The sequence below is a fragment of the Lontra canadensis genome, unplaced genomic scaffold, assembly GCF_010015895.1.
Source record: "Lontra canadensis isolate GAN:19392208 unplaced genomic scaffold, GSC_riverotter_1.0 scaffold77, whole genome shotgun sequence".
Taxonomy (NCBI): domain Eukaryota; kingdom Metazoa; phylum Chordata; class Mammalia; order Carnivora; family Mustelidae; genus Lontra; species Lontra canadensis.
In genome coordinates, this window is record NW_022631071.1 from 10,256,964 (window position 1) to 10,284,465 (window position 27,502).

At 36.4% G+C, this 27,502-nt stretch overlaps 1 protein-coding gene across 2 annotated transcripts in view; it reads left to right on the forward strand.

The window, feature by feature from the left end:
* Positions 1–27,502, forward strand: part of CHM (CHM Rab escort protein) — a 210,410-nt gene that overhangs the window by 14,762 nt on the left and 168,146 nt on the right. For both annotated transcript variants that reach the window (XM_032881813.1, XM_032881814.1), the window contains exon 2: positions 12,340–12,406. In XM_032881813.1, coding sequence (XP_032737704.1) covers positions 12,340–12,406 — 67 coding nt within the window. The remainder of the gene's footprint in view (positions 1–12,339; positions 12,407–27,502) is intronic.

Here is a 27,502-nt window from a genome sequence, read left to right on the forward strand (position 1 = left end):
GTTTAACATCCATGTATTTGTGGTCTTTCCAGATTTTTTCTAGTGGTTGTCTCTTGGTTTCATAGTGTGATTAGAAAAATGCTTGGTATGACTTTGATCTTGAATTTGTTGAGGCTTATTTTATGGGCTAATTGTGTGATCTTTTCTGGAGAATGTTCCATGTGCACTTGAAATGAATGTGAATTCTGTTTTTGGATGGAATATTCTGGGTATAGCTGTTACATCCCTCTGAGCCAGAGGGAAATGGCATCTGCCAGGTCCCTTTGTTCCTGGAGGGTTCGCTCTGTGAATGCTGCCTCTACAGGACATGGCTTGAAATGAGTAAATAACCTCCCCACTCTCTGTGCCCCAGGTGCTCTTCAGATCCCTCTTTCCAGGCTGTTTGTCCACAGGCCCTTTGCCCTGCCTTCTCTCCAGGAGCAGCCTAATGAAATTCTTAATGCAATAAAATTGTAATTTTCATTAGATAAAAAATTATCCTTCAACTGTTTTAATAAACTCAATGCAATCACTGGGGCTTTTTAATAAGCAGGATAAAATAATTGGTAATTGTCTTAAATGATACGTTGTCAGTTTCCTCTTAAATACATAATGAGACTACATTTAAAAGTTAATCTGAAGTGTTTTTACTTTATGGAATGTTGTATGGTTTGAAAGAAGAGATTCAGAAACCCTTTCAAATTTAGTTTATAAGGCTCATAGCTTGTTTTCTCTACTTTTTAAAAAAGTGGATTTCATGATAAGATTTTAAAGAAGGGAAGAAGGTTATTTCATTATAGCATTCTTGGAATGATTATGCAGTCTCTTTCTCTATTTTAGTCTCATAGCTTTATAGGTAATGTAATAAGTTTCACTTTTCTTATGTGGCACAGAAATAAAATATGTGCTGAACAAAGAAACTATTTTTTCATCGCAAGTTTAAATATTATTATGTCTGAAGGGAGCTCACGTGGGATATTCTTTGCTGTGAAAAGATCATTTTAGTCACTTAAGCAGATAAAACAGAAATATTAGTGTAATGAAAAGTAAGTAAAACTTGATTGTAGTGGAATCTTCCTATTTCATTGCCTCGCATGGAATAAGTCTTCAGCAAATATTTATATTACTTAATTAAATTTTCATTAAGAGAACTTGAGTTGATAAATTTTTCTCTATATAGGTAAAATAAAATAAAATAAATAAATAAAACTGAATCTCTCCTTTCCAAGAGATTATTTACTTGGTAAAGTCCCCAGCTTTCATTAGCTGTCCAAAATTTAGTATTAAATTTTACTTTAAAAATTTTTATTATGGAAAATTTCAAACATAAAAAAATAGACTAAAATAACCCCTGTGTACCAGTCTCCCAGTTTAACACTTACCAATTTATGGAGCATCTTGTGTTCTCTGTACCCCTCTGTTCTTCTCATTTTACTATCCAGCCCTAAATTATTTCTAAGTAAATTTAAGATATCATATTCTATGTGTAAATATTTCAATATATATGTAAAAATAAGGCTTCTCTTTTTAAAGCATAACTCCAGTACTTTATGCTCTTGTTTGCATCTTAAGTTTTTCCTAAGGCATTATTCCATTGTGTTTCCTTGCTCTAGTGCTCTTTCTAGCTTAATTTTTATTTCTGAAATGATTTTTTTCTTTAATTTCCTCTTGAGTCAGTTCACTCTTTTCAAATGTTACCATTCTCTAATCACACTTCTGAGTTTTTCTAATTTTGATTTATGTTCTTTCAGAGCGTCTATCATTTTCTTATATGTATATATATTTTAGTTTTTATTACTATAGTTAGGTTATAGTTTTTATCCAATTTGTGAGCATGTCTTTCTGTTCATGTTTTTATTTCATTGTCTCTTGAGATATTATTTCATTCCTTATTCTGTGTCTTTTTTAAACTGTACATTGAATAGGATTCAACCAAGATCCTTCTGTGTTGCTTTTAAAAAAAAAAAAAACAAAACCGTGAGAGAGAGCATGAGTGAGGAGAAGGTCAGAGGGAAAGCCAACTCCCCGTGGAGCTGGGAGCCAGATGTGGGACTTGATCCTGGAACTCTGGGATCATGACCTGAGCCGAAGGCAGTCGTCCAACCAACTGAGCCACCCAGGCGTCCCTGTGTTGCTCTTTTTTAAGTGAAATTTTTCTATATGCTCTTAATGAGGAGTGTGGGTCAGGTAGCTATTATAACATCACTGTTCTAGATCTCTCTTTTTTGTTTTCACAAAGTAAAAAACAATGTAGCCTGAGATCTGCTGGCTGTGTTACCCTCTCCTAGTTTTGTATGGAGCTTCTCTTTCCTTTGCCCCTATTTTTCATGTTTTTCTGACTTTGAATTAGATTCACAAGTTACTCATTTAGGGATTTATCTATAGGGAGAGTTAGTTTGCTTCATTGGTAACCTAAATTTATAGGGCCCAACTCCACCCCCACTCCCCCCACTACTCTAGCACTCTCAGGGGTTTCTTTGCATTCATCCATAGGTTGGAGCCTGCAGAATTCCTCCCAATTGCTGCTATTATTCTCAAAGGGCCTGCAAAGTTTCCAGTGAATGCCTAATAGCAATTTTGGGTTTCTTTGGTTTTCAGGGCTGTCACAAATTTGTCTTTTCTTTTCTTATGGGCATTTTCTGGTAACATGTGGCTCTTAACAGCTATTGATGGTTTGTAATGATCCACTTGTATTTTGGAGTTCCATCATATTTTTTCACCTAGCTTTGTTACAGATGTTGCCCCTAGGTGTTTGGTTTTGGTATTTCGGTTACACTGTCAGTCTTTATGGGACTCTTGGGGGAGAGTCAACAACTTTGTTGCTGATATCATTTTCCCAGAGTTCTGTTTTTATTTTTTAAGTTCAAGTCATTTGCCCAAGAAGGGAGGCCAAGTTGTTGATCACCTTTAACATTCACCCTTGAGAACTGGTCACAGACTTTATGGGTCATTTATTTCAAGCCCTTCATTTTATCTCTAAGGATATCTATAAGGAAGCCAAATTCCAAAAAGGTTAAATGACTTTCCAACTACTTAATGTAAATCTGAAAACAAGAATCCAGTTTTCTGGATACTTAGTTTAAGTACCCTGAATGTTAAAACAACGTTCTTTTTATTTATTTAATACTCAAAGGTCATACTATATTGAATTTTAAAAAGTTAACATAAATTTTAAGTTAATATTTAATGGATAATATACTTTTGTAAAGTTCTAAAAATTACATACATATGAATAACTGTTTTCTCCCAGAAGGAAGAAATCCATAGATACTCCATTAGCATACTTACTGATAATGTTCAGTATTTTGTATGAGTCATAGTGAATTAAAATAATTGTCATTTTAAGAACTGTTTTTATCTGTACTTAGTTCCTTGGGCTGTTTCACTGGCACTTTTTTTCTCTTTTCCAGGTACCCAGTAAAAAGTAAATAAAGGAAACTTTTAATTAGAATTTAAAAGAATGGACAAAACTAGTTGAACCTGGGTTGAAATTCAGTTTCTGTTTAAATTTGCGATATCATTTATTTGAGTGGCTGCTATGTGAGTTAAGCATGTGGTTTTACTTTTGCTTTGCTCAGTTTAGTCAGTTCTGTACCTAATGTTGTTTGTGCTTTTTTACAGTGGTGCAGAACGTCTGTACATAGGGTTAAGTAGTAAGGACTGTGGCTCTCTAAAAGCTTGTCATGCCCACAATTTTTTTTTTCCTTGCCAGTATAAGAGTTCTATACTTTTTCCTAAAAAAAAAAAGTTATTCTTTATAAAAAATAGTTACAGTAAATTTTCTAGTTCTATGTAATTTTCTTTCCATTCTGGTCTCCACTGGTTATAAATAACACATGAAATGACTTTCAAGGTAGAAAGCAGGGATCCATTTTGAAATGTTCTATAAAATAAGGAGTGATTTATGGTTTCATATGATTTGGGCTGAAAGCACTTGGGCTTTGCCAGGTCATCAAAGTTCTGTCAGGGGAATCTATTATTTATTGTTCAATATGCTGGGAGTGGTGTAAATACTTTATTTTATGTTTATCTTTTATGTAAGTATAGTATCAGGAAAATCAATTCTAGACACTAATATAGTTTTTACAATAGATCATACAGAATTAAGCCAAATTTTATAGTTGTAAAAGATGGAGTTCAACATTAAGGATTTGGATTAAAGGGGGATTTTGAAAAATGAATGAATAATGGTTTCATTCCTATAAAATATTTTTGAAAAGATTCTTGAAAATAGGGCTCCTGGGTGGCTCAATAGTTAAGCATCTGCCTTCGCCTCAGGTCATAATCCCAAGGTCCTGGGATCCAGCCCTGCATTGGGCTCCCTCCTCAGCGGGAAGCCTGCTTCTCCCTCTCCCACTCCCCCTGCTTGTGCTCTCTCTCTCTCTGTCAAATACATAAATAAAATCTTTAAAAAAAGATTCTTGAAAATACTAATTTCATACCTTTTTGTTTCTGATTTTAGCCTAGCTCCTTCATTTGAGAATAAAACATCTCTATCTTATCTAGACAGGTTTTGGAAAATTGCAGAAATCTGGGACTATACATGTTTGTATATATGATCCTATAAGATTACATAAGCTTTTAATGTATTTTTTCTAGCTGTCAACTTTATACAGAATCTCAACAAAAAAGACATGAAGTAACAAACCTTAATTTCCCCCATTACAAACTTATGAAATGCTAATATTTACTTGTGTGGTTTGATAAAAATGACTTGCCAGTGGTCTTGAATCAGAATTAGGTATTTTTCCTACAGTCTTTTGGCAATTATTTGATATGGCCTCACAAATGAATTTAATAATGTGGAATGTTTAAATGACACTTAGTGTTGGATGAACTTGTTTAGTGACCATATAGAAGAAGCCTGTAATGCACATATAGGAAAGGCTAATGGACTTATTTTCAAAAACTTAAGTATTTAGATCTTTGAAGATAAGTAAATAGTGAACAAGTGATTTTTTTTTCTTTTCAAATAACTAATCTTATTGAAGGGGTTGAAAGAGAAGGGAACAGAACCAGTATTTATTGATTGTCAGTAACATGCTAGGAGGCACTGTGTAAGGTGTTTTATATGACTTTGTACCTATTCTTTCCGACATTCCTGTGAGATATATTATGAGTCCCATATTGTAGTTGAAAACGTTGTGCATTTGTATTTGGAATAAGTAAGAAAAAAACCCTGAAACTTAAAGCTCCAATTTTGTACAAGTTCATCCTTCATGCTGTTACCAGAATTGCTTGTTCTGAAATACTGATTTCACCATGCTGTTCTGGCTAAAATCCTTTCAAAATGCCTTGTTGCTTACATGTTCCAAGTTCAGACTCCACAGTTTGGCTCCAAATAACTCTTGAATTTCACCTCTTGGTTCTTCCTTCACATTTTGCCAGGAATACTCCCTTCCACTTTCCTTTTTTCTTTCACCTTTTCCTTCTGTACTATTCTTCAATTGCTTTATTACAGATCTTCAAAGATGCAACTAGTGTTATTTAAAGATGCAGCTAGTGTCCTGTGCTCTTTGGAGCTTTCAGTGACTGCTTCACAGAGGAAATGTGTCTTTCCATTGTGTTCCTTTAATAGTTTTAATTATTATTTTAATCCCTTTAAATTCCTTTTTTTAAAAGATTTTGTTTATTTATTTGTCAGAGAGAGAAATCTTGAGCCTGTGCACAAGGAGGGGGAGCAGCAGGCATAGGGAGAAGCAGGCTTCCTGCTGAGCAGGGACCCTAGGATCATGGCCTCAGCTGAAGGCAGACGCTTAACTGACTGAACCACCCAGGCATCCCAAACCCTTTAAATTCTTATTTTTTAGACTCTGAGCTCTTTTAGGCTAGGAATTGTTTTAAATCTTATGTTTTTTTTTTTTTTCCTCACCACCTGTCAGAGTCTGCTTCATCCATCTCTTACCTTTCCCCATTTTCTTTCTTTTTTTTTTCTTTTACAAATAAGTATAGACAATCTACCACATGCTTCCTCTGTTCAAGGAACTAACTCAGTGTTTAGTAAATGGGTGGGAAGAAATATGAGATTTGGGAAGACATTGCTAACTGTATTATTAGTTTGTTATTTTAATCATTCTAACCATGAAGATAATAGGCCCTTGCCATTTAATGTAGGAATAGCCTATCAATTTCACAAACTAGTAGGGAATGTCTGGATATAAGTATTAAGGGAAAACACAAATGATAGTTATTTTGTTGTTGTATATTTGGACTCAAACCATGTTCATTTTTGAAATCTGCCCTTGGCTTTGCTTTGTCAGCCAGAGACATGACCTCTAACTGTTGATTGCAGCTATGGAAACAACCACATGCCTATTTGCTTATCCAGAGCAAGAGCTAATAGAACCACATGGAGGAGTAATTTTGTTATTGCTTGCCATTGGAGTTGGCATCTAGTAAAAGTAGATGTATGATTGGAGTAGTATTTAGATGAAAATGTATTCTTCTAAAATATCTTACTGAACAATAATAAAAGTAGGTAGTTTTTATAGAGCAGGTGCCCTCTAATAACTTACTGGTCCCATGAGGTAAATGGTGGTATTCCCATTGACAGTTGAAGAAACAAAAGCTCAGAGATGGCAGGTGACTTGTGTGAGGTCACATAGCTAGTTAAGTGGCAAAATTAAGATTCAAGACTAGGTCTGTTTGATTGAGACTATGCCCATTTCCTTGTGCTGCTGGCCTTCCCTTGAATCCTTCACAGACTCATGTCCAAGTTGAAGGGAGTGAATTTACCATGGTAATTGGAATTTGAGATATCAAATTATTGAATTACTTGATCTTTGGCAAATTATTTAATCTTCTCATTCCATTTTCTCACATGGATAATAAGGCCTGCCTCCCAAGATTACTATGAGGAATAAATGAGGTAATGTATATGAAAAGATACTGTGAACCGTAAAGCCCTATACTAATGTTTGGTGGCATATTATTAATTCTGTCATTATTAAATGCTTTAACATACTAATTCTACTTCCTGAATATTTCTTTCTTGTTATCCTTTTTAACTAAGATGTTTGGCAGCTTTTAAAGTACCATAATGACTGTGTTCCATTAATAAGAAATGTTATTTCTTTAGGTGTAAAAAGTTCAGATAATCCTAAGATAGAAGACATTAGAACAATACAGTTTTAACTGTTTGAAGAATTAAGTATCCTTCATTATTTAAAACTTTCTTTCTTTTGGTTCCTTCTACACCACAAATTCTTTTTTTTTTTAATTTTTTATTTTCAGCGTAACAGCATTCATTGTTTTTGCACCACACACAGTGCTCCATATAATCTGTGCCCTCTTCAATACCCACCACCTGGTTCCCCCAACCTCCCACCCCCCCCGCCCCTTCAAAACCCTCAGATTGTTTTTCAGAGTCCATAGTCTCTCATGGTTCACCTCCCCTTCCAATTTCCCTCAACTCCCTTCTCCTCTCCATCTCCCCTTGTCCTCCATGCTATTTGTTATGCTCCACAAATAAGTGAAACCATATGATAATTGACTCTCTCTCCTTGATTTATTTTACGCAGCATAATCTCTTCCAGTCCCGTCCATGTTGCTACAAAAGTTGGGTATTCATCCTTTCTGATGGAGGCATAATACTCCATAGAGTATATGGACCACATCTTCCTTATCCATTCGTCCGTTGAAGGGCATCTTGGTTCTTTCCACAGTTTGGAGACCGTGGCCATTGCTGCTATAAATATTGGGGGTACAGATGGCCCTTCTTTTCACTACATCTGTATCTTTGGGGTAAATACCCAGTAGTGCAATTGCAGGGTCATAGGGAAGCTCTATTTTTAATTTCTTAAGGAATCTCCACACTGTTCTCCAAAGTGGCTGCACCAACTTGCATTCCCACCAACAGTGTAAGAGGGTTCCCCTTTCTCCACATCCTCTCCAACACATGTTGTTTCCTTTCTTGCTAATTTTGGCCATTCTAACTGGTGTAAGGTGATATCTCAATGTGGTTTTAATTTAAATCTCCCTGATGGCTAGTGATGATGAACATTTTTTCATGTGTCTGATAGCCATTTGTATGTCTTCATTGGAGAAGTGTCTGTTCATATCTTCTGTCCATTTTTTGGGCCATTATCTGTTTTGTGTGTGTTGAGTTTGACGAGTTCTTTATAGATCCTGGATATCAACCTTTTGTCTGTACTGTCATTTGCAAATATCTTCTCCCGTTCCGTGGGTTGCCTCTTTGTTTTGTTGTTTTGTTGACTGTTTCCTTTGCTGTGCAGAAGCTTTTGATTTTGATGAAGTCCCAAAAGTTCATTTTCACTTTTGTCTCCTTTGCCTTTGGAGACATATCTTGAAAGAAGTTGCTGTGGCTGATATCGAAGAGGTTACTGCCTATGTTCTCCTCTAGGATTCTCATGGATTCCTGTCTCACATTGAGGTCTTTTATCCATTTTGAATTTATTTTTGTGTACGGTGTAAGAGAATGGTCGAGTTTCATTCTTCTACATATAGCTGTCCAGTTTTCCCAGCACCATTTATTGAAGAGATTGTCTTTTTTCCACTGTATATGTTTTCCTGTTTTGTCGAAGATTATTTGACCATAGAGTTGAGGGTCCATATCTGGGCTCTCTACTCTGTTCCACTGGTCTATGTGTCTGTTTTTATGCCAGTACCATGCTGTCTTGGTGATCACAGCTTTGTAGTAAAGCTTGAAATCCGGTAATGTGATGCCCCCAGTTTTATTTTTGTTTTTCAACATTTCCTTAGGGATTCGGGGTCTCTTCTGATTCCATACAAATTTTAGGATTATGCTCCAGCTCTTTGAAAAATACTGGTGGAATTTTGATCGGAATGGCATTAAAAGTATAGATTGCTCTAGGCAGTATAGACATTTTAACAATGTTTATTTTTCTGATCCAAGAGGATGAAATGGTCTTCCATCTTTTTGTGTCTTCTTCAATTTCTTTCATGAGTGTTCTGTAGTTCCTCAAGTACATTTACTTTACCTCTTTGGTTAGGTTTATTCCCAGGTATCTTATGGTTCTTGGTGCTATAGTAAATGGAATCGATTCTCTAATTTCCCTTTCTGTATTTTTATTGTTAGTGTATAAGAAAGCCATTGTTTTCTGTACATTGACTTTGTATCCTGCCACATTGCTGAATTGTTGTATGAGTTCTAGTAGTTTGGGGGTGGAGTCTTTTGGGTTTTCCATATAAAGAATCATGTCATCTGTGAAGAGAGAGAGTTTTACTTCTTCATTGCCAATTTGAATACCTTTTATTTCTCTTTGTTGTCTGGTTGCTGTTGCTAGGACTTCTAATACTATGTTGAACAAGAGTGGTGAGAGTGGGCATCCTTGTCATGTTCCTGATCTCAACAGGAAGGCTGCAAGCTTTTTCCCATTGAGGATGATATTTGCTGTGGGTCTTTCATAGATAGATTTTATCAAGTTCAGGAATGTTCCCTCTATCCCTATACTTTGAAGCATTATAATCAGGAACGGATGCTGGATTTTGTCAAATGCTTTTTCTGCATTGAGAGGACCATGTGGTTCTTCTCTCTTTTCTTATTAATTTGTTCTATCACATTGATTGATTTGCAAATGTTGAACCATCCTTGTAGCCCAGGAATGAATCCCACCTGGTCATGGTGGATAATTTTTTTAATGTGCTGTTGGATCCTGTTTGCTAGGATCTTGTCGAGAATCTTAGCATCCATATTCATCAGTGATATTGGTCTGAAATTCTCCTTTTTGGTAGGGTCTTTGCCTGGTTGGGGATCAGGGTAATGCTGGCTTCATAGAGAGAGTCTGGAAGTTTTCCTTCTGCTTCAATTTTTTGAAATAGCTTTAGAAGAATAGGTGTTATTTCTTCTTTGGAAGTTTGGTAGAATTCCCCAGGGAATCCATCAGGTCCTGGGCTCTTGTTTTTTGGGAGTACACCACAAATTCTTACTGTATTTTCTGTTTGAATTATTTTCCAAAATCAAATTTGAAAGCTATGATGGCTTATTTCCAGTAATTGATATTTAATGGCTGTCTTCAGTACATTTAGTCAGAACTTTGTTTTTGAGCCAAACACTATACACCTACAGTAGTCACCACTGGAAAATTCCAGTTTTTATGTGAGTGCAGCTGGAGCTTGTGTTTAATGTGGGTTTTTTTGCTAGATTCACTTGCTTCCATATGCATATTGCTTTTTACATAAGGAAGATAAACTATTCCCTTTTTTTGAAATCCTTGATGCTTAGTGTGTAGTTTTAAGCCCTTGACAAAAAATGGTACTCTTTCTTTTCTACTACATAAAAATCCAAGAGGATCAGGGTGCTTCATTTAGTGAAAGAGTCAGTGGTAGTACTGTAGAATGCACTAAACTTTCAAAACATGCTTTGTCTGACTGATATAAATGATTCTTAATAGTTTCTACTGAACTGATAGATTTTACAATAAAAAGGTATGAAACAGTTTTGAGTGCACAATATAGTGTATTAACTCTTGTGCCCGAGTTTTCGCATCCGAGAGACCACCAAGGAGCCAAGCACCAATACAATCACAGGAGGGTTTATTTGACAAGCTTAAGCTTGGGCCCAAGTATACCCATTGCAGCGGAGTAGGGACTTTGACCCCGAGCTTAGTTAAGGCAGGGGTATTTATGGGTTCCTGTTAATAAAGCAGGGTGGGGATTCCTGGACCAAAGCAGGGTGGGGCTTCCTGGAACTAAAGCAGGGTGGGGGAAAGTTCAGCCCTTGGGCACAGGGGTCTGAGATGGCTGCCGGATCTAAGATGGCTATACTTATGCTAATGCTAAACCTGAGGTGGGATGGCCTTGATTTTCTCGGCCTCCACATTAACTATGGTGAACATCTGAAATTTTTATGTTATGAAACCATTCTTTGGTAATTTGTGATTTTTTTGTTAGTACTTGTAATATATATTTTCTTTATGATAACCAACTTTATGGTGTGGGTCAATTTAATTCCAGAATACTAATGTTCTTTTCAAACTGCTGTATTAACCAGAACATGAGATAATGTGTCTTGTAAATTGCCTCTTTTTTAAAATAGTATTTGCTTCTTCATTCATTCATTCATTCATGTAGACAACAGTTACATGATTTTCAGTTGTACAACATAGTGATTCAACTTCTCTAAACATTATGCCATGCTCACAAGTATACCTACCATCTCTCATCATACAGTGCTATTAAAATATCATCAATTATATTCCTTATGCTGTACCTTTTATTTCTGTGACTTATTTCATAACTGGAAGCCTGTATCTTCCATTCCATTTCACACTTTTTGCCCATACCCCCATTCCCTTCCTCTTTGACAATCATCAGTTTTTTCCTCTGTCTGCTCTTTGTTTATTCCTTTGTTATTTAGATTTTATATATAAGTAAAATCATACAGGTATTTCTCTTTATCTGTCTCAGTGATTTCACTTAGCATAATGCCCTCTAGGCTCATCGATGTTGTTGTAAATGGTGTGATCTCATCCTTTTCTTTTTCTTTTTTTTTAAGTTTTTTTTTTTAATTTCTTTTCAGCGTAACAGTATTCATTGTTTTTGCACCACACCCAGTGCTCGATCTCATCCTTTTCTATGGCTATGTAATATTCCATCGAGTTACTGCCTGTATTCTCTTCTAGGCATTTGATGGTTTCAGTTCTCAATAAACGGCCTCTTTTGAAACTAGCTAAACTATTGCTGAAACTGAAAAATGTATGCCATTCCCCCTCATAGGCACTGTGTGGCTTTGGAGTTAGATTTAGATTCACATTTCAACATTAGGAAAAAATGTTAAATTGTTGGGCAACAAGTTAACATATTTGCATCTCAGTATTTCTTTTCTTTGCTAATGACACTTCACTCTCAGTGCAGTTTGGAAAATGAGGTGAGCGAGTGTGTGAACACAGCTGTAAATGACAAAATGCTATATGAATAATATTTTGATATTTGATCATTTATGGAAATTTGCATAAAAATAATTTAACTGCTTGATTTAAAAATAAAATCTCCTCCATGTAATAAAATTTTAGGATAAATAGTATACATTTAATAAATATCCAATAGTATGATAGTATAAATGTTAGAAGTTTGAATACAGGGATGAGCCTCTCTTGTTTATTTGACAGAGACAGTGAGAGAGAGATCATAAACAGGGAGAGTGGGAGAGGGAGAAGCGGGCTTCCCACTGAACAGGGAGCCTGATGGGGGGGTTCGATCCCAGGACTCTGAGATTCTGACCTGAGCCAAAGGCAGATGCTTAGCAACTAAGCCTCCCAGGCATCCCTCTTCTTAAACTTTTTTATGTAGTGATAACATGCATTCAACTATTAGTATATCTATATATGTTATATATATACTTTTTTTCTACATTCTAAATGATACAAGTGTGTTTTATAGGTTTGCCTGAATCCATCATTGCAGCTGCATGTTCAAGAAGTGGCCAGAGGGTTCTGCATGTTGATTCGTAAGTTTATTAGTGGTAGCATTTAATACTTCTTAAATGTCTCTATACAGAATTTCAGTTTAAATACACTTGTATGTATATATGTGTCTATATATGTCATGTATAAACTAAGTTAGAAAAATAATTGGAATTGTTTAATTTTCACCCAAAATATATGAAATATATAAAACACAAGTTTTATAATTCTGTGCTGTGAAATAGTGATCTGTTTTCTTTGAGAATTAACCATAGCATAATTTTTTCTCATGAGTGACTTTGTTCTTTAAATGATAAATATACAAGAAACTTGGAAACCTAACACTTGCTTTTTTTCTTATGTGAGTGTGAGGATATATACAACCCTGTGTGTGCTATTGTATTTTGGGCTTCATATTTTCTGTCTTTTTGAAGTATATTTGACATACAATATTCTCTTAGTTTCAGGTATATGACATAATGATTGGACACTTAGATACATTGGGAAACATCACCACAATAAGTCTAGTTACCATCTGTCACCAAAATTAAAACATTGTATTTTCTTATGATGGGAACTTTAAGATTTACTTTCTTACTTAGTCTTTCAAATTTGCAATACAACATTACTGACCATAGTCACCATGCTATACATTACGTCCCTATGACTTATTTCATAATTGGAAGTTTGAGCCTCTTGATCCCATTAACTTGTTATACATACCCTCCAAACCGCCACCCCTTTGCAACCAGTAATCTGTTCTTTGTATCTTTGAGATTGGTTCTGTTTCTTTTCTTTATAGATTTTGCATTTAAGTGAACTCATAAGGCATTTTGCCTTTCTCTGATTATTTCATTTATTTACTTATTTTTATTTAAATTCAACTAGCCAAAAAAAGAATAAAAAATTTCAATTAGCCAACATATAGTACATCATTAGTTTTAGATGTAGTATTCATTAATTCATCAGTTCCACATAACACCCAGTGCTCATCACATCACATACTCTCCTTTATGACCATCATCCAATTAGCCCATCTCCCCACCCACCTCCCCTCCAGCAACCTTCTGTTTGTTTCCTATCTTTAACAGTCTCTTACAGTGTTTCTCTCTCTCTGATGACTTCCCATTCAGTTTTTTCCTCCCTTTGCCTACTATCCTCTGTGCTGTTTCTTCTATTCTACATATGAGTGAAGCCATATAATAGTCTTTCTCTGCTTGACTTATTTCACTTAGTATAATACCCTTCAGTTCCATCCATGTCAATGTAAATGGTAATCCTTTTCCTTTTCAACGGAAATCCATCCTTTCTGATGGCTGAGTAATATTCCGTTGTGTGTATATATATCCCACATCTTTATCTATTCATCTGTCGATGGACACCTGCGCTCTTTCCACAGTTTGGCTATTGTGAACATTGCTGCTATGAACATTGGGGTGCAGGTGCCCCTTTGGATCACTACAATTGTATATTTGGGGTAGTGCAATTGCTGGGTTACAGGGTAGCTCTATTTTTAACATGTTGAGGAACCTCCATACCCTTTTCCAGAGTGGCTGCACAAGCTTGCATTCCCACTAGCAGTGTAAGAGGGTTCCCCTTTTTCCGCATCCTCACCAACATTTGTTGTTTCTTGTCTTGTTAATTTTACTCTTCTGGCTGGTATGAGGTGGTATCTGATTGTGGTTTTGATTTGTATTTCTTTGATGCCAAGCGATGTTGAGTATTTTTTCACGTGTCTGTTGACCATTTTTATGTCTTTTTTGGAGAAATGTCTGTTCATGTCTTCTGCCCATTTCTTGACTGGATTATTTGTTTTTTTCTTGGGTGCTGAGTTCGATAAGTTCTTCTTAGATCTTGGATACTAGCCCTTTATCTGCAATGTCATTTGCAAATATCTTCTCCCGTTCCGTGGGTTGCCTCTTAGTTTTGTTGACTGTTTCCTTTGCTGTGCAGAAGGTTTTCATCTTGATGAAGTCCCAGAAATTCATTATTGCTTTTGTTTCCCTTGCCTTTGGAGACACGTCTAGCAAGAAGTTATTGCGGGCAAGGTCGAAGAGGTTGCTGCCTGTGTTCTTCTCTAGGATTTTGATGGATTCCTGTCTCTCATTGAGGTGTTTCATCCATTTCAAGTTTATCTTGTGTATGGTGTAAGAGAATGGTCCAGTTTGATTCTTCTGCATGTGGCCCAATTTTACCAGCACCATTTGTTGAAAAGAGTATCGTTTTTCCATTGGATATTCTTTTCTGCTTTGTCGAAAATTAGTTGACCATAGAATTGAGGCTTCAGTGGTGCCTGGATGCCTCAGTCACTTAAGTATCTGCCTTCGGCTCAGGTCATGATTTTTGGATCCTGGGATTGAGCCCCGAATTGGGCTCCCTGCTCAGCAGAGAGCCTGCTTCTTCCTCTCCCTCTGTCCCTCCTTACCTGCTCATTCTCTCTCTCTCACTTTCTTTCTCAAATAAATAAATAAAATCTTTTTAGAAAATAGAATTGAGGATCCATTTCTGGGTTCTTTGTTGTGTTCCTTTGATCCATCCCTTTCTGTTTTTGTGCCGGTACGATACTGTCCTGATGATTACAGCTTTGTAATATAGCTTGAAGTCTGGCATTATGATGCCACCAGCTTTGGTTTTGCTTTTCACCATTTCTCTGGCTATTCAGGGTCTTTTCTGGTTCAATACAAATTTTAGGATTATTTCAGCTCTGTGAAAAAGCATCAGCGGTATTTTGATAGGGATGGCATTGAATATGTAGATTGTTCTGGGTAGCATAGACATTTTAACAATATTTATTCTTCTAATCCATGAGCATGGAATGTTTTTCCATTTCTTTATGTCTTCCTCTATTCCTTTCATAAGTTTACTGTAGTTTTTAAGAGTACAGATCCTTTTATTTCTATACCTAGAAATAAAAACCTTTGGTTAGGTTTATATTTCTAGGTATCTTATGTTTTTTGGTGCAATTGTAAATGGAATTGATTCCTTAATTTCTCCTTCTTCTGTCTCATAGTTAGTGTATAGAAATGCAACTGAATTCTGCACATTGATTTTATACCCTGCCACGTTGCTTAATTCCTGTATGAGTTCTAGTAATTTTGGGGTGGAGTCTTTTGGGTTTTCCACATAAAGTATCATGTTATCTGTGAAGAATGAGAGTTTGATGACCTCTTTGCCAATATGAATGCTTTTTTTTTCCTTTTTGTTGTCTGATTGCTGAGGCTTGGACATCTAGTACTATATGGAACAGCACTGGTGAGAGTGGGCATCTCTGTCATGTTCCTGACCTTAGGGGAAAAGCTCTCAGTTCTTCCATGTTGAGAATGATATTTGCTATGAGCTTTTCATAGATGTCTTTTAAGATATTGTGAGCTGTTCATAGATGGCTCTCCCTACACTGCAAGAGTTTTAATCAAGAAAGGATGCTATATTTTGCCAAAAGCTTTTTCTGCATCAATTGAGAGGATCATATGGTTCTTGTCTTTTATTAATGTGTTCTATCACGTCGATGGATTTTGTGAATGTTGAACCACCCTTGCATCCCAGGAATAAATCCCACTTGGTAGTGGTGAATAATCCTTTTAAGGTTTTAAGGTACTGTTGGATCATATTGTCTAGTATCTTGGTGAGTATTTTGGCATCCATGTTCATCAGGGATATTGGACTGTAATTCTCCCTTTTGATGGGGTCTTTGTCTAGTTTTGGGGCCAAGGTAATGCTAGCCTCATGGAAAGAGTTTGAAAGTTTTCCCTCCATTTCTGTTTTTTGAAACAGCTTCAGTAGAATAGGTATTATTTCTTCTTTAAATGTTTGGGAGAATTCCCCTGGGAAGCTATCTGACCCTGGATTCTTGTTTGTTGGGAGGTTTGTGATTACTGCTTGAATTTCCTTTCTGGTTATGTGTCTGTTCATATCTTCCATTTCTTTCTATTTCAGTTTTGGTAGTTTGTGTTTCCAGGAATGCATCCATTTCTTCTAAATTGCCTAATTTGTTGTCATATAGTTACTCACAATATGTTTTTAAAATTACATTTCTTTGGTATTGGTCATGATCTCTCCTCTTTCATTCATTATTTCATTGATTTGGGTACTTTCTCTTTTCTTTATGATAAATCTGGCTAAGTATTTTTTTTTAATGATTTTATTTATTTATTTGACGGAGAGAGAAATGACAAGTAGGCAGAGAGGTTGAGGGGGGGAAGCAGGCTTCCTGCTGAGCAGAGAGCCTGATGCAAGTCTAGATCCCGGTACCCTGAGATCATGACGTGAGCCGAAGGCAGAGGCTTAACCCACTGAGCCACCCAGGCGCCCCTGGCTAAGGGTTTATTGATCTTACTAATTCTTTCAAAGAACCAGCTTCTAGTTTTGTTGATCTGTTCTACTCTTCTTCTGGTTTCTATATAATTGATTTCTGCTCTAATCTTTTTATTTCTCTTCTCCTGCTTGGCTTAGGCTTTATTTGGCATTCTTTCTTAAGCTCCTTTAGATATAAGGTTTTCTTGTGTATTTGAGATTTTTCTAATTTTTTGAGAGAAGCTTGTATTGAAATGTACTTCCCTCTTAGGACTGCCTCTGCTGTATCCCAAAGGTTTTGAACAGTTGTGTTTTCATTCTCATTAGTTTTCATGAGTTTTTAAAAATTCTTTGTTAATTTCCTGGTGGATCCATTCATTTTTTAGTAGGATGCTCTGTAACCTCCAAGTGTTTGAGTTCCTTCCAAATTTCCTCTTGTGATTATGTTCAAGTTTCAAAGCATTGTGGTCTGAAAATATGCAGGGAATAATCCCAGTCTTTTGGTACCAGTTGAGACCTGATTTGTGACCCAGTATGTGATCTATTCTGGAGAATGTTCCATGTGCACTCAAGAAGAATGTGTGTTCTGTTGCTTTAGGATGAAACACTCTGTATATATCTGTGTAGTCCATCTGGTCTTCTATGTCATTCAGAGCCTTTGTTTCCTTGTTGTTCTTCTACTTAGATCATCTATCACTGGTGTGAGTGTGGTATGGAATTCCCCTACTGTCATTGTATTATTATCAGTGTGTTTCTTTAATGTGGTCATTAATTGGTTGATATAATTGGCTGCTCCCAAGTTAGGAGCAAAAATATTTGTAAATGTTAGATTTGTTGGGTAGACCTTTTAAGTATGATAGTATCCTTCGTCCCTTACTACAGTCTTTGGTTTGCAAGCAAATTTGTCTGATAGGAGGGTTGGTAACCTCCCAGCTATGTCAAAACAGAGTGATCTACTTGGTCCTGGGTGTATTTTGGTCTGCTTATTAGAAGACACTAAATCCCAAAGTTGTAAGGAACCCAAAAGTTATATATATACAAAAATAAAATTGAATACAGTGAATGGAAGTCAAAAATGGATAATATATCTATAAAATATAAATGTAGAAAAGGAAAGTTAAAAAAAGACTTAAAAACAAGGAGTTGATAAAATAAAAAACTCATTGAAAAGGAAAAAATAATAAAAGAAAAATTTTAAACTGAACAACGAATGAATCGTGAGAAAATATCTTGAATTCTATACACTCTTTTCCTGTAGCACTGGGTTTTGTAGTCCTGTAGGCTCTTTCAACTTGGTGTTTGCCAGTTCTAGCCAGTCTTCCGGGGGAGGGTCCTGCTGCCCTGATTCTTAGGTGTTTTTACCTGGGTGGAGTTATAACACCGCTTGTCCAAGGGGTGGGGCTCAGTGTAAGTGGCTTTGGGTTGCTGTATGTGGCTTTTCTCCCTGAAGGCCTTCTGTGCTCTTCTAGAGGATAAAAACAACAAAAAAAATGGCTACGTCCTGATCTCCAGCCATAGAACTGAAAGGTCACGGGCCCTCTCTCTTCAGTAAACCCTCAGGGATAAGCAGTCTTCTCTTTCGTGTGTGCCAAACTGCAGACTCCTGCCGTGCGCGCTGGCACAGATCCTCCAGGGAAGGGTGGAGGGTCATTGCCTTTCTGCTCTTTGCAGGACCCCTGCTTGGAGAGTGGTCCCTGATGTTGCCTGCACCTCTGCCGCCTCTCCTGGGGGAAGGCGGAGAGTCACTGCATTTCTGCTCTTTGAAGAGCCTTGCACGAGAGTAGTGTGCTGCTGTTATTGGTTTATGGCAAACCGAGATGAGAGTCCCCCTCCTGGGCTCCCTGACAGTAACCAGTTTCAGTGCTTGGGAACTCTGCCAGCTCAGGTACCCCCATTTCTGTGATTTGGGGATCCTGAGACCACACTGTTCCACTTAGGGTTCTGCCCTGCTTAGCCACCTAACCACCTTTCAGGCAGGGGCATTTCTCACTGGAGCCGACTTCTGAAGGTTCAGTTTTGTGCTTCAAGGCTGTATTACTTTCTGGTAGCTGGCTTACAGAGGCTCCCTCCCCCTGCCTTCTATCTTCTGTTATATCACCCTCAGATTCACTTCTCCTCATCTCCTACCTTGGAAAAAGCAGTTGCTTTTCTATTTGTAGAATTCCAGCAATTTTTTTTTTAGATCTCTGGTTGAATTCACAGGTTTTCAGAGTGATTGATAGATACCTAGCTCAATTCAAGGGACCAGATGAAATGAGGTCCCCTAGTCTTCTGCCATCTTCCCTCCCTTTCCTATGATTTATTTCATTTAGCATAATACCCTTAAGTTCATCCAGGTGGTCTCAAATGGCAAGATTTCATTCTTTTTACAGCTGAGTAGTATTTGTGTGTGCATGTGTGTATGTGTATAAATATTTATCCATTCATCTATCAGTGTGTACTTAAATTTTCTCCATATCCTGGCTTTTGTAAAGAATGCTGCAGTTAACCTAGGGGTACACATAAATTTTTGAATTATGGTCTTCTTTAGATAAATACTGAGAAGTGGAGCTGCTAGATCATATGGTGGTTCTATTTTTAATATTTGGAGGAAACTCCATACTGTTTCCCTTGCACTGGTTAACATTCCCACCGGCAGAGCATGAGGGTTCCCTGTTACTTATTCTCACCAACACTTGTTATTTCTTGATTAATTTTTTTTTATTTTACTGTTACTAGAACTTTAATTCCAGGATAGCTAACAGTGTTATTATGTTCAGATGTATAATACAGTGACTCAGAAATACTGTATATTACTCAGTGCTCATCAAGGTAAGTGTACTCTTCACCCCTTTCACCTATTTCACCCATCACTCCATCATCCTCTCCCTTCTGGTAGCCATCTGTGTATTCTCTGTAGTTAAGAGTCTGTGTTTTTGGTTTGTCTCTCTTTTACTTTGTTTTGTTTCTTAAATTCCCCATATTAGTAAAATCATAAATGGTATTTGTGTTTGTCTGACTGATTTCACACAGTGTTATACTGTCTAGATCCATCCATGTTGTTGCAAATGGCAAGATTTCATTCTTTTTTATGGATAATATTCCACTAGAAATAAGTAGATCTATATATCTATATCTATATCTATAGGCAGTTTGGCTGCTTACATAATTTGGCTATTGTAAACAAATAAAGGTGTAGTAAACATAGGGGTGCATGAATCTTTTCAGATTAGTGTTTTTGTATCTTTTGGGCAAATATCCAATAGTGGAATTCCCAGATTATATAGTAATTCTCTTTTAATATTTTGTGGAACTTTCATGCTATTTTCCATAGGGGCTGAACTAGTTTGTATTCCCACCAACAGTGTGTGAGGGTTCCTTTTTCTTCATATCCTTGTCACCACTTGTTTCTTGTGTTTTTGATTTTAGTGATTTTGACAGGTGTGACGTGATAATCTCATAGTTTTGATTTGCATTTCCCTGATGATGAGTGATGATGAGCATCTTTTCATGCATCTGCTGGCCAGTTAGATGTCTTCTTTGGAGAAATGTCTGTTCATGTCTTCTGACCATTTTTAAATTGGGTCTTTTTATGTTGAATTGTATAAATTCTTTATATATTTTGGATAGTAACCCTTTATCAGGTCATTTGCAAATATCTTTTCCCATTTTGTAGGTTGCCTTTTAGTGCTTTTGTTTCCTTTGCTCCGCAGAAGCTTTTCAGTTTGATGTAGTCCCAATAGTTCATTTTTGCTTTTGTTTCCCTTGCTTGAGGAGACGTATCAACAAAGATATTGCTACAGCTGATACCAGAGAAATTAATGCCTGAGTCCTCTTCTAGGACGTTTATGGTTTCAGGTCTCACATTTATGTCTTTAGTCCATTTTGAGTTTATTTTTGTGTTTGCTGTAAGAAGGTGGGCCAGTGTCATTCTTTTTCATGTAGCTGTCCAATTTTTCTGACACCATTTGTTAAAGAAGATTGGCTTTTCCCCATTCAGTATTCATTCAGTATTGCTTTGTGGAAGATTATTTAACCATATAATCATGGGTTTATTTCTGGATTTTTTATTCTGTTCCATTGGTCTATGTATTCATTATTATGCCAGTACTATACTATTTTGATTAGTACAGCTTTATGGTATATCTTGAAATTGTGATTGTAATACCTCCAGTTTTGTTCTTTTTGAAGATTGCTTTGGCTAGTAGTTCCATATAAATTTTAGGTTTGTTGTAGTTCTGTGAAAAGTGCTGTTGGTATTTTGATAGGGATTGCATTAAATGTGTAGATTCCTTTGGATAGTATGAACATTTTAATGATATTTGTTCTTCTATGAGCATGGAATATCTTTCCATTTGTTTGTATTGTCTTCAATTTCTTTCATCAGTGTTTTATAGTCTTTAGAATACAGGCCTTTCACCTCCTTAGTTAAGTCTATTCCTAGGTATTTTATAATTTTTGGTGAAAGTGTAGATGGGATTATTTTCTTAATTTCTCTGTCTGCTACTTCATTATTAATGTACAGAAGGCAATGGATTTCTGTATATCAACTTCATATCCTATAATCTTAACTGAATTCATTTATCAGTTCTAGTAATATTTTGGGGAAGCCTGTAGGGTGTTCTGTATGTAGTATTATGTCATCTGCCAAGAGTGAAAGTTTTACTTACCGATTTCAATGCCTTTTATTTCTTTTTGTTGTGGGATTGCTGTGGCTAGGACTTCAGTACTATGTTAAATAAATGTGGTGTGAGTGGACATCCTTGTCTTGCTCCTGACCTTAGGGGAAAAACTTTCAGTTTCCTTAGGATGATGTTAACTGTGGGTTTTTCATATATGGCCTTTATTATATTGAAGTATGTTCCCACTAAACCTACTTTATTGAGGGTTTTCATTGTGAATATAAGTTGTACTTTGTCAAGTGCTTTTTCTGCATCTGTTGTAATGATCATATGGTTTTTATTATTACTCTTGTTGATATCATGTTGATTGATTTGTAAATATTGAACCATCCTTAAATCCTTGGAACCAATCCCATTTGATTGTGGTGAATGGTTTTTTATAATGTACTGTTGGATTCGGCTTAGTAATATTATCTTCAGAATTTTTCCATCTGTGTTCATTAGAGTTATCAAACTGTACTCTTTTTTGTGGTGTATTTATCTTGTTTTGGCTTCAGGGTAATGCTGGCCTCATAGAATGAATTTGGAAGCTTTCCTTCCTCTTAAATATTTGGAAAAGTTTGAGAAGAATAGGTATTAATATTTAAGTGTTGGTAGAATTCACCTGTGAGGCCATGTAATCCTGGACTTCTGTTTATTGGAGGAGTTCTTTGATTACTTATTCAATTTCTTTGTTGGTAATCTGTTCAGATTTTCTATTTCTTCCTGATTCAGTTTTGGGAGATTATATGTTTATATGTATTTATTAATTTTTTTCTAGGTTATCCAGTTTGTTGGCATATAATTTTTCATAATTTTCTCTTATAATTCTTTGTATTTCTCTGGGATTGGTTATTTCTGTTCTTTCATTTCTGATCTTGTTTGAGTCCTCTCTTATTTGATGAATCTAGCTAAATATTTATCTGTTTTGTTGATCTTTTCAGAGAACCAGTTTGTGATTTCATTGATGTGTTCTGTTGTGTTTTTTGTTTCTGTTTTGTTTATTTCTGCTTTAATGTTTATTATTTCCTTCCTTCCTTTTGGTTTTGGGTTTTGTTTGTTATTCTTTTTCTAGCTCCTTTAGGTGTAAGGTTAGGTTGTTTGAGATTTTTCTTGCTTTCTGAGGAAGGCTTCTACTGCCACATCCCTCTTAGAGCAGCTTTTGCAGCCTCCCAGGGAGTTTATATTGTTGTGTTTTCATTTTCTTTTGTTTCCATTTATATTTTTATTTCTTCTTTGATTTCTCATTTAACCCATTCATTGTGTTATAGCATGTTGTTTATCCTCCATGTATCTGTGCTCTTTCCAGATTTTTTCTTGTGGCTGATTTCTAGTTTCACAGTGTGGTCAGAAAAGATGCATGGTATGACTTTCATTTTTTTCAATTTGTTGATATTTGTTTTGTGGTCTAATATGTGATCTTTTCTGGAGGATGTACCATATGTACTTGAAAAGAATGCGTTCTGGTGTTTCAGGATTGTTCTGAATATATCTGTTAAATCCAACTCCTGCAGTGTGTCCTTCAAAGCCACTATTTCCCTTTTGATTTTGTTTGAATAATCTGCCCATCATTGTAAGTGGGATGGTAAGTCCCCCCATTAGTTAATTAGTTAATTAATTCCTTTATGTTTGTTACTAGCTGCTTTATGTATTTGGGTCCTTCCATGTTGGTTTCGTGAATATTTACTTAAAATTATTATATTTTCTTGTTGGATTGTTTCCTTTATGACTATGTAGTATTCTTTTTTGTTTTCTGTCTCTTGTTAGTCTTTGTTTTAAAGCCCATTTTGTCAGAAGTGCTGCTAGCCCAGCTGTATTTCACATTTATTTGCATGATGAATGCTTTCCCATCCCTTCACTTTCAGTCTGAATGTGTCACTGGGTAGGAAATGAGTTTCTTGTAGGGAGCAAAAAGATGGGTTTTGGATTTTTTTTTTAATTCATTTTATCACCCTGTGAATTTTTATTGGAGCACTTAGTTCTTTTACATTCAACATAATTATTGATAGGTGTGTGTTTATTGCCATTTTGTTATTCATTTTATGATTGTTTTTGTAGTTCTGTGTTCCTTTGCTCTCTTCTGTCATGGTTAGTTGGCTTTCTTTAGTAATATATTTGGATTCCTTTTTATTTTTATGTATATCTATTACTGGTTTTTGATTTGTGGTTACCATTCTGTTTGTATAGATCATCTTATACAGATAGCAGTCTATAAGTTGGTGATCCTGTAAGGTTGAATTCAATGTTTACACCTTTACCCCTTAAGTTTTAAGTATATGGTATCATACTTTACATCCTTTTACTTTGTGCTTCTCTTGACTGATTTTTATAGGGATACTTAATTTTATTGCTTTTGTTCTTCCTATTTTTCTTACTCCTGCTTGTGGTCTTTCTCTTCCACTCAGAGTCCCCGGTAACATTTCTTGTAGGGCTGGTTTAGCAGTCATGAATTCTTTTAACTTTTGCTTGTCTGAGAAACTCTTTATCTCTTCTTCTGTTCTGAATGATAGCCTTGCTGGATAGAGTCTTCTTGGCTCCAGGGTTTTTCCTTTTAGTACCTTGAATATATCATGCCACTCTTGTAAGGCTTGTCAAGTTTTTGCTGAAGAAAATTAGCTGATAGTCTTATGGAGTTTCCCTTATGTGGAAGTGTTTTCTTTTGCTGCTTTTGAAATTGACTTTATCACCACTGCTTTTTGCCATTTTCATTACTACATGTCTTCGTGTGGACCTCTTTTGTTGATTTTTTTGGGGAGACCCTTTATGCCTTCATCTTGATTTCCGTTTCTCCAGATTCATAAAGTTTTCACCTATTATTTTTTCAAATTTTCTGCTTTCTTTTCCCTCTCTTCTCAGATCCCAATAATACAAATGTTTTTAACACTTGATGATGTTACTGAATTCCAAAATGTGTTTTCAGTTTTTATTTTTTTTCTCTCCTGTTTAGTTTAAATACTTTCCATTACTCTGTTCTTCTGTTGATCTGTTTTTCTCCTTTCTGTATTAACATATAATGCAGTATTTGTTTCAGGGGTTGTTTTTCTGCTTTTTATAGTCTGCTGTTTATTCCCTGTAGTATATTTTTACTTTCAGTTATTGAGTTCTTCATTTCTCATTGGTTCTTTTTTATGTCTTTGATCCCTTTTTTTAAGATTTATTTATTTATTTTAGAAGGTGCATGCATGAGCACGGTGGGGAGGAGCAGAGGGAGAGGGAGAATCTCAGGCAAACACCTGACTGAGCATAGAGCCCGGTGAGGGGCTTGATTCCTTGACCCTGCAATCATGATCTGAGCTGAAATCGAGTGTCAGATGTTCGACTGACATCCACCCAGGCTCCCCATTTTCTATCCCTTTGTTAAGGGTTTCACAGAGGTCCTCCACTCTTCTTATGTCTGGTACATATCTTTATGACCATTATGTTAAATTCTTTATCATGCATTTTACATGTATCTGTTTCATTTAGCTTTCTTTGCAATGATTTTGTCCTCTTCCATTTGGGACATAGTCCTCTGTCTCCTCATTTTGCATAATTCTTTGTGTTTATTTCTGTTAGGACAGTCAGCTACTTCTCTTGAAAGTAGTGCCTTATCTAGAAGAGCTTCTGTGGTGCTCTGTGGTGTAATGTCCCTTGAGAAAAGACATTAGCCATTTGTAATGGCTTTCTCTGCCTCTTATGGGTAGGGTTTGGTTCCTGTGTTGTTGGGCCAGTCTTGGGCCCCTTTGGACTTGAGTTGAGTCAGACCATGTGTTTGCTAAAGATCCAGTAGCACCAAACTGCTGGGTAGTTTCCCTGTGTTGTCCCTTGAGAAGCTTTCATTGGTGGTTGGAGCCTGCAGTAAATAAATTTAAGAAGAATGAAATTGTATCAAACATCTTGCAAATCAAACATCTTACTGCATTGTGCAGTAAGAGCAGCTTTTTGCCCCTAGCTCATGGCTGGGGCTGTAGTTGGAGTGTTGGGTATGCTTATTTTCCCCTCTGCCCAAGGTAGAAGTCACTTTGGAGTTGAGCTGGGCCCTGTCTGGTCTACTCACACCTTGCTAGACTTGTGGCACTGCTTTGGATGGGCCCTGGTATGTCTGAGGAGAATACAGGGGTGGGGCTTGCTGTTTGCTTGTTAGTTGGTAGGTGTTGGCCCTGTGCTTGTTCCTGCAGTTGTTCACATATCCAGGCTGGGGGCAGGGGAGGGAAATGGTGCCTTCCAGCTTGTTCTTGGAGAAGTCTCTCAGTGATCCTTGCCCTGCCAGCACAGGCTCTGAATAGTAAATAAATATTCTCATATATCTCCGGCCTTTATCAAACTGCTGCTTCTATACTATATCTTCACAGAGGGCTCTTTGTTATGTGGTCTTTTTAAGGGCGGGGATCTAGTTTCTTATAGCCCTCCGTGCTCTCCCAGAACCCAGCCTGCTGATTTTTAAAGTTCCTGGTATGAAACCCTGTTAACTGTAAGAATTTGCAAAATTATGTCCCTCTGGTTTTTCAGTGTTTCAGGTATTCATTTTCCCCCTGGGGGTTCCCTTTGCCTGGGGTAAGGGTCTATTTCTTTCCCCTTTCTGTGCCCATACCCTCTCTCCTCCTTTGGACAGTCCTCCAAGTTCCTTTAGTTCCACTTCTCTGCCCTACCTACCCTCTTCAATATGGCCCCTTCTCTGCATTTATCTGAAGAGTGTTCTGCCCAGTCTTTAAGTCATTTTCTAGGTTATTCACACTGATAAATGGGTTATATCTGTGGAATGAGGTGAGCTTAGGATCTTCCTCCTTTGCCACTTTCCCAGGAAGTTCCTCTTGAATTTTTGATGATGGGCATGAGGTAGTATCTCATAGTGCTTTTGGTTTGCATTTCCCTAATGGTTAGTGATACTAAGCTTTTTTGTACGTGCCTGTTGCCCATCTGTATGTCTTTGGTAAATAAATGTTCAGGTATTCTGCCCATTTATTAGTTAAGTTGCTATTTTTGTGTTGATTTGTATGAGTTCTTTTGATATTTTGTATACTACCCCCTTATTGGATATACTTTTGTAAATGTCTTCTCTTTCAATAGATTACCTTTTTATTTTATTGATGATTTACTTCACTGTGTATAAGCTTTTTCATCTAATGTAGATCCATTTGTTTATTTGATTTTGCTGCTGCTATCACCTTTGGAATCAGATCTAAAAAGCATATTGTCAAGACTGAAGTCAAAGAAATTACTGTCTACATTGTTGTTTAATCTCCATATATTCGTGACTTTTTTCCAGGTTTCTTCTTGTAATTGACTTCTAGTTTCATAACATTGTGGCTGGAAAAGATGTTTGATACAATTTCAGTCTTCATAAATTTATTGAGACTTGTTTTGTGGCTTAACATGTAATCTGTTTTGGGGAACATGCCATATGCACTTGAGAAGAATGTGTATTCTGCTGCTTTGGGAATGAATGAATGTTCTGTATATGTCAATTAAGTCTACCTAGTCTAATGTGTCAGTCAAGGCCAGTGTTTCCTTATTGATTTTCTGTGTAGATGATCTACCCATTGATGTATGTGGGGTGCTAGTCCCTCACTATTATTGTGTTGTTGCCATTTTTTCCTTTAGGTCTGCTAATATTTGCTTTATATATTTTGGTGCTCCTCTGTTGGGTGCATATGTAATTATAAATGTTCTATCTTCTTGCTAGATTGACACCTTTATCATTTCTTTTATTACATTATTTGTTTTAGTCTATTTTGTGTGATAGAAGTACAGATATAGCAGCTTTTTTTTTCCATTTGCATGGAATATACTTTATCAATTTACTTCCAGTCTTTGTCCTATAAGAAGTGAGTTTCTTGTAGGCAGCATAGAGATGGTCTTGTGTTTTGCCTTGTTGTTTTTTAAAGAAGATCTTATTTATTTGAGACAATAGAGAGAGCATGAAGGGGGCAGAGGGAGTGGGAGAAGCAGACTCCCTGCTGAGCAGGAGCCAGATGCAGGGTTCAATTCCAGGACCCCTAGGTCATGACCTGAGCTGAAGGCAGATGCTTAACTGACTGAGCCATCCAGGTGCCCCTAGATGGTCTTATGTTTTTATCCATTCATCCTCTCTGTCTTTTGTTAGGATAATTTAGTCCATTTGTATTTAAAGTAATTATTGATTAATAAGTAGTTATTGCTTACTAGTATGTACATATTGAGAAGCACTGGACTTGTGAGACCCCTTTCTATTGTGTGTCCCAGCACCAGGGT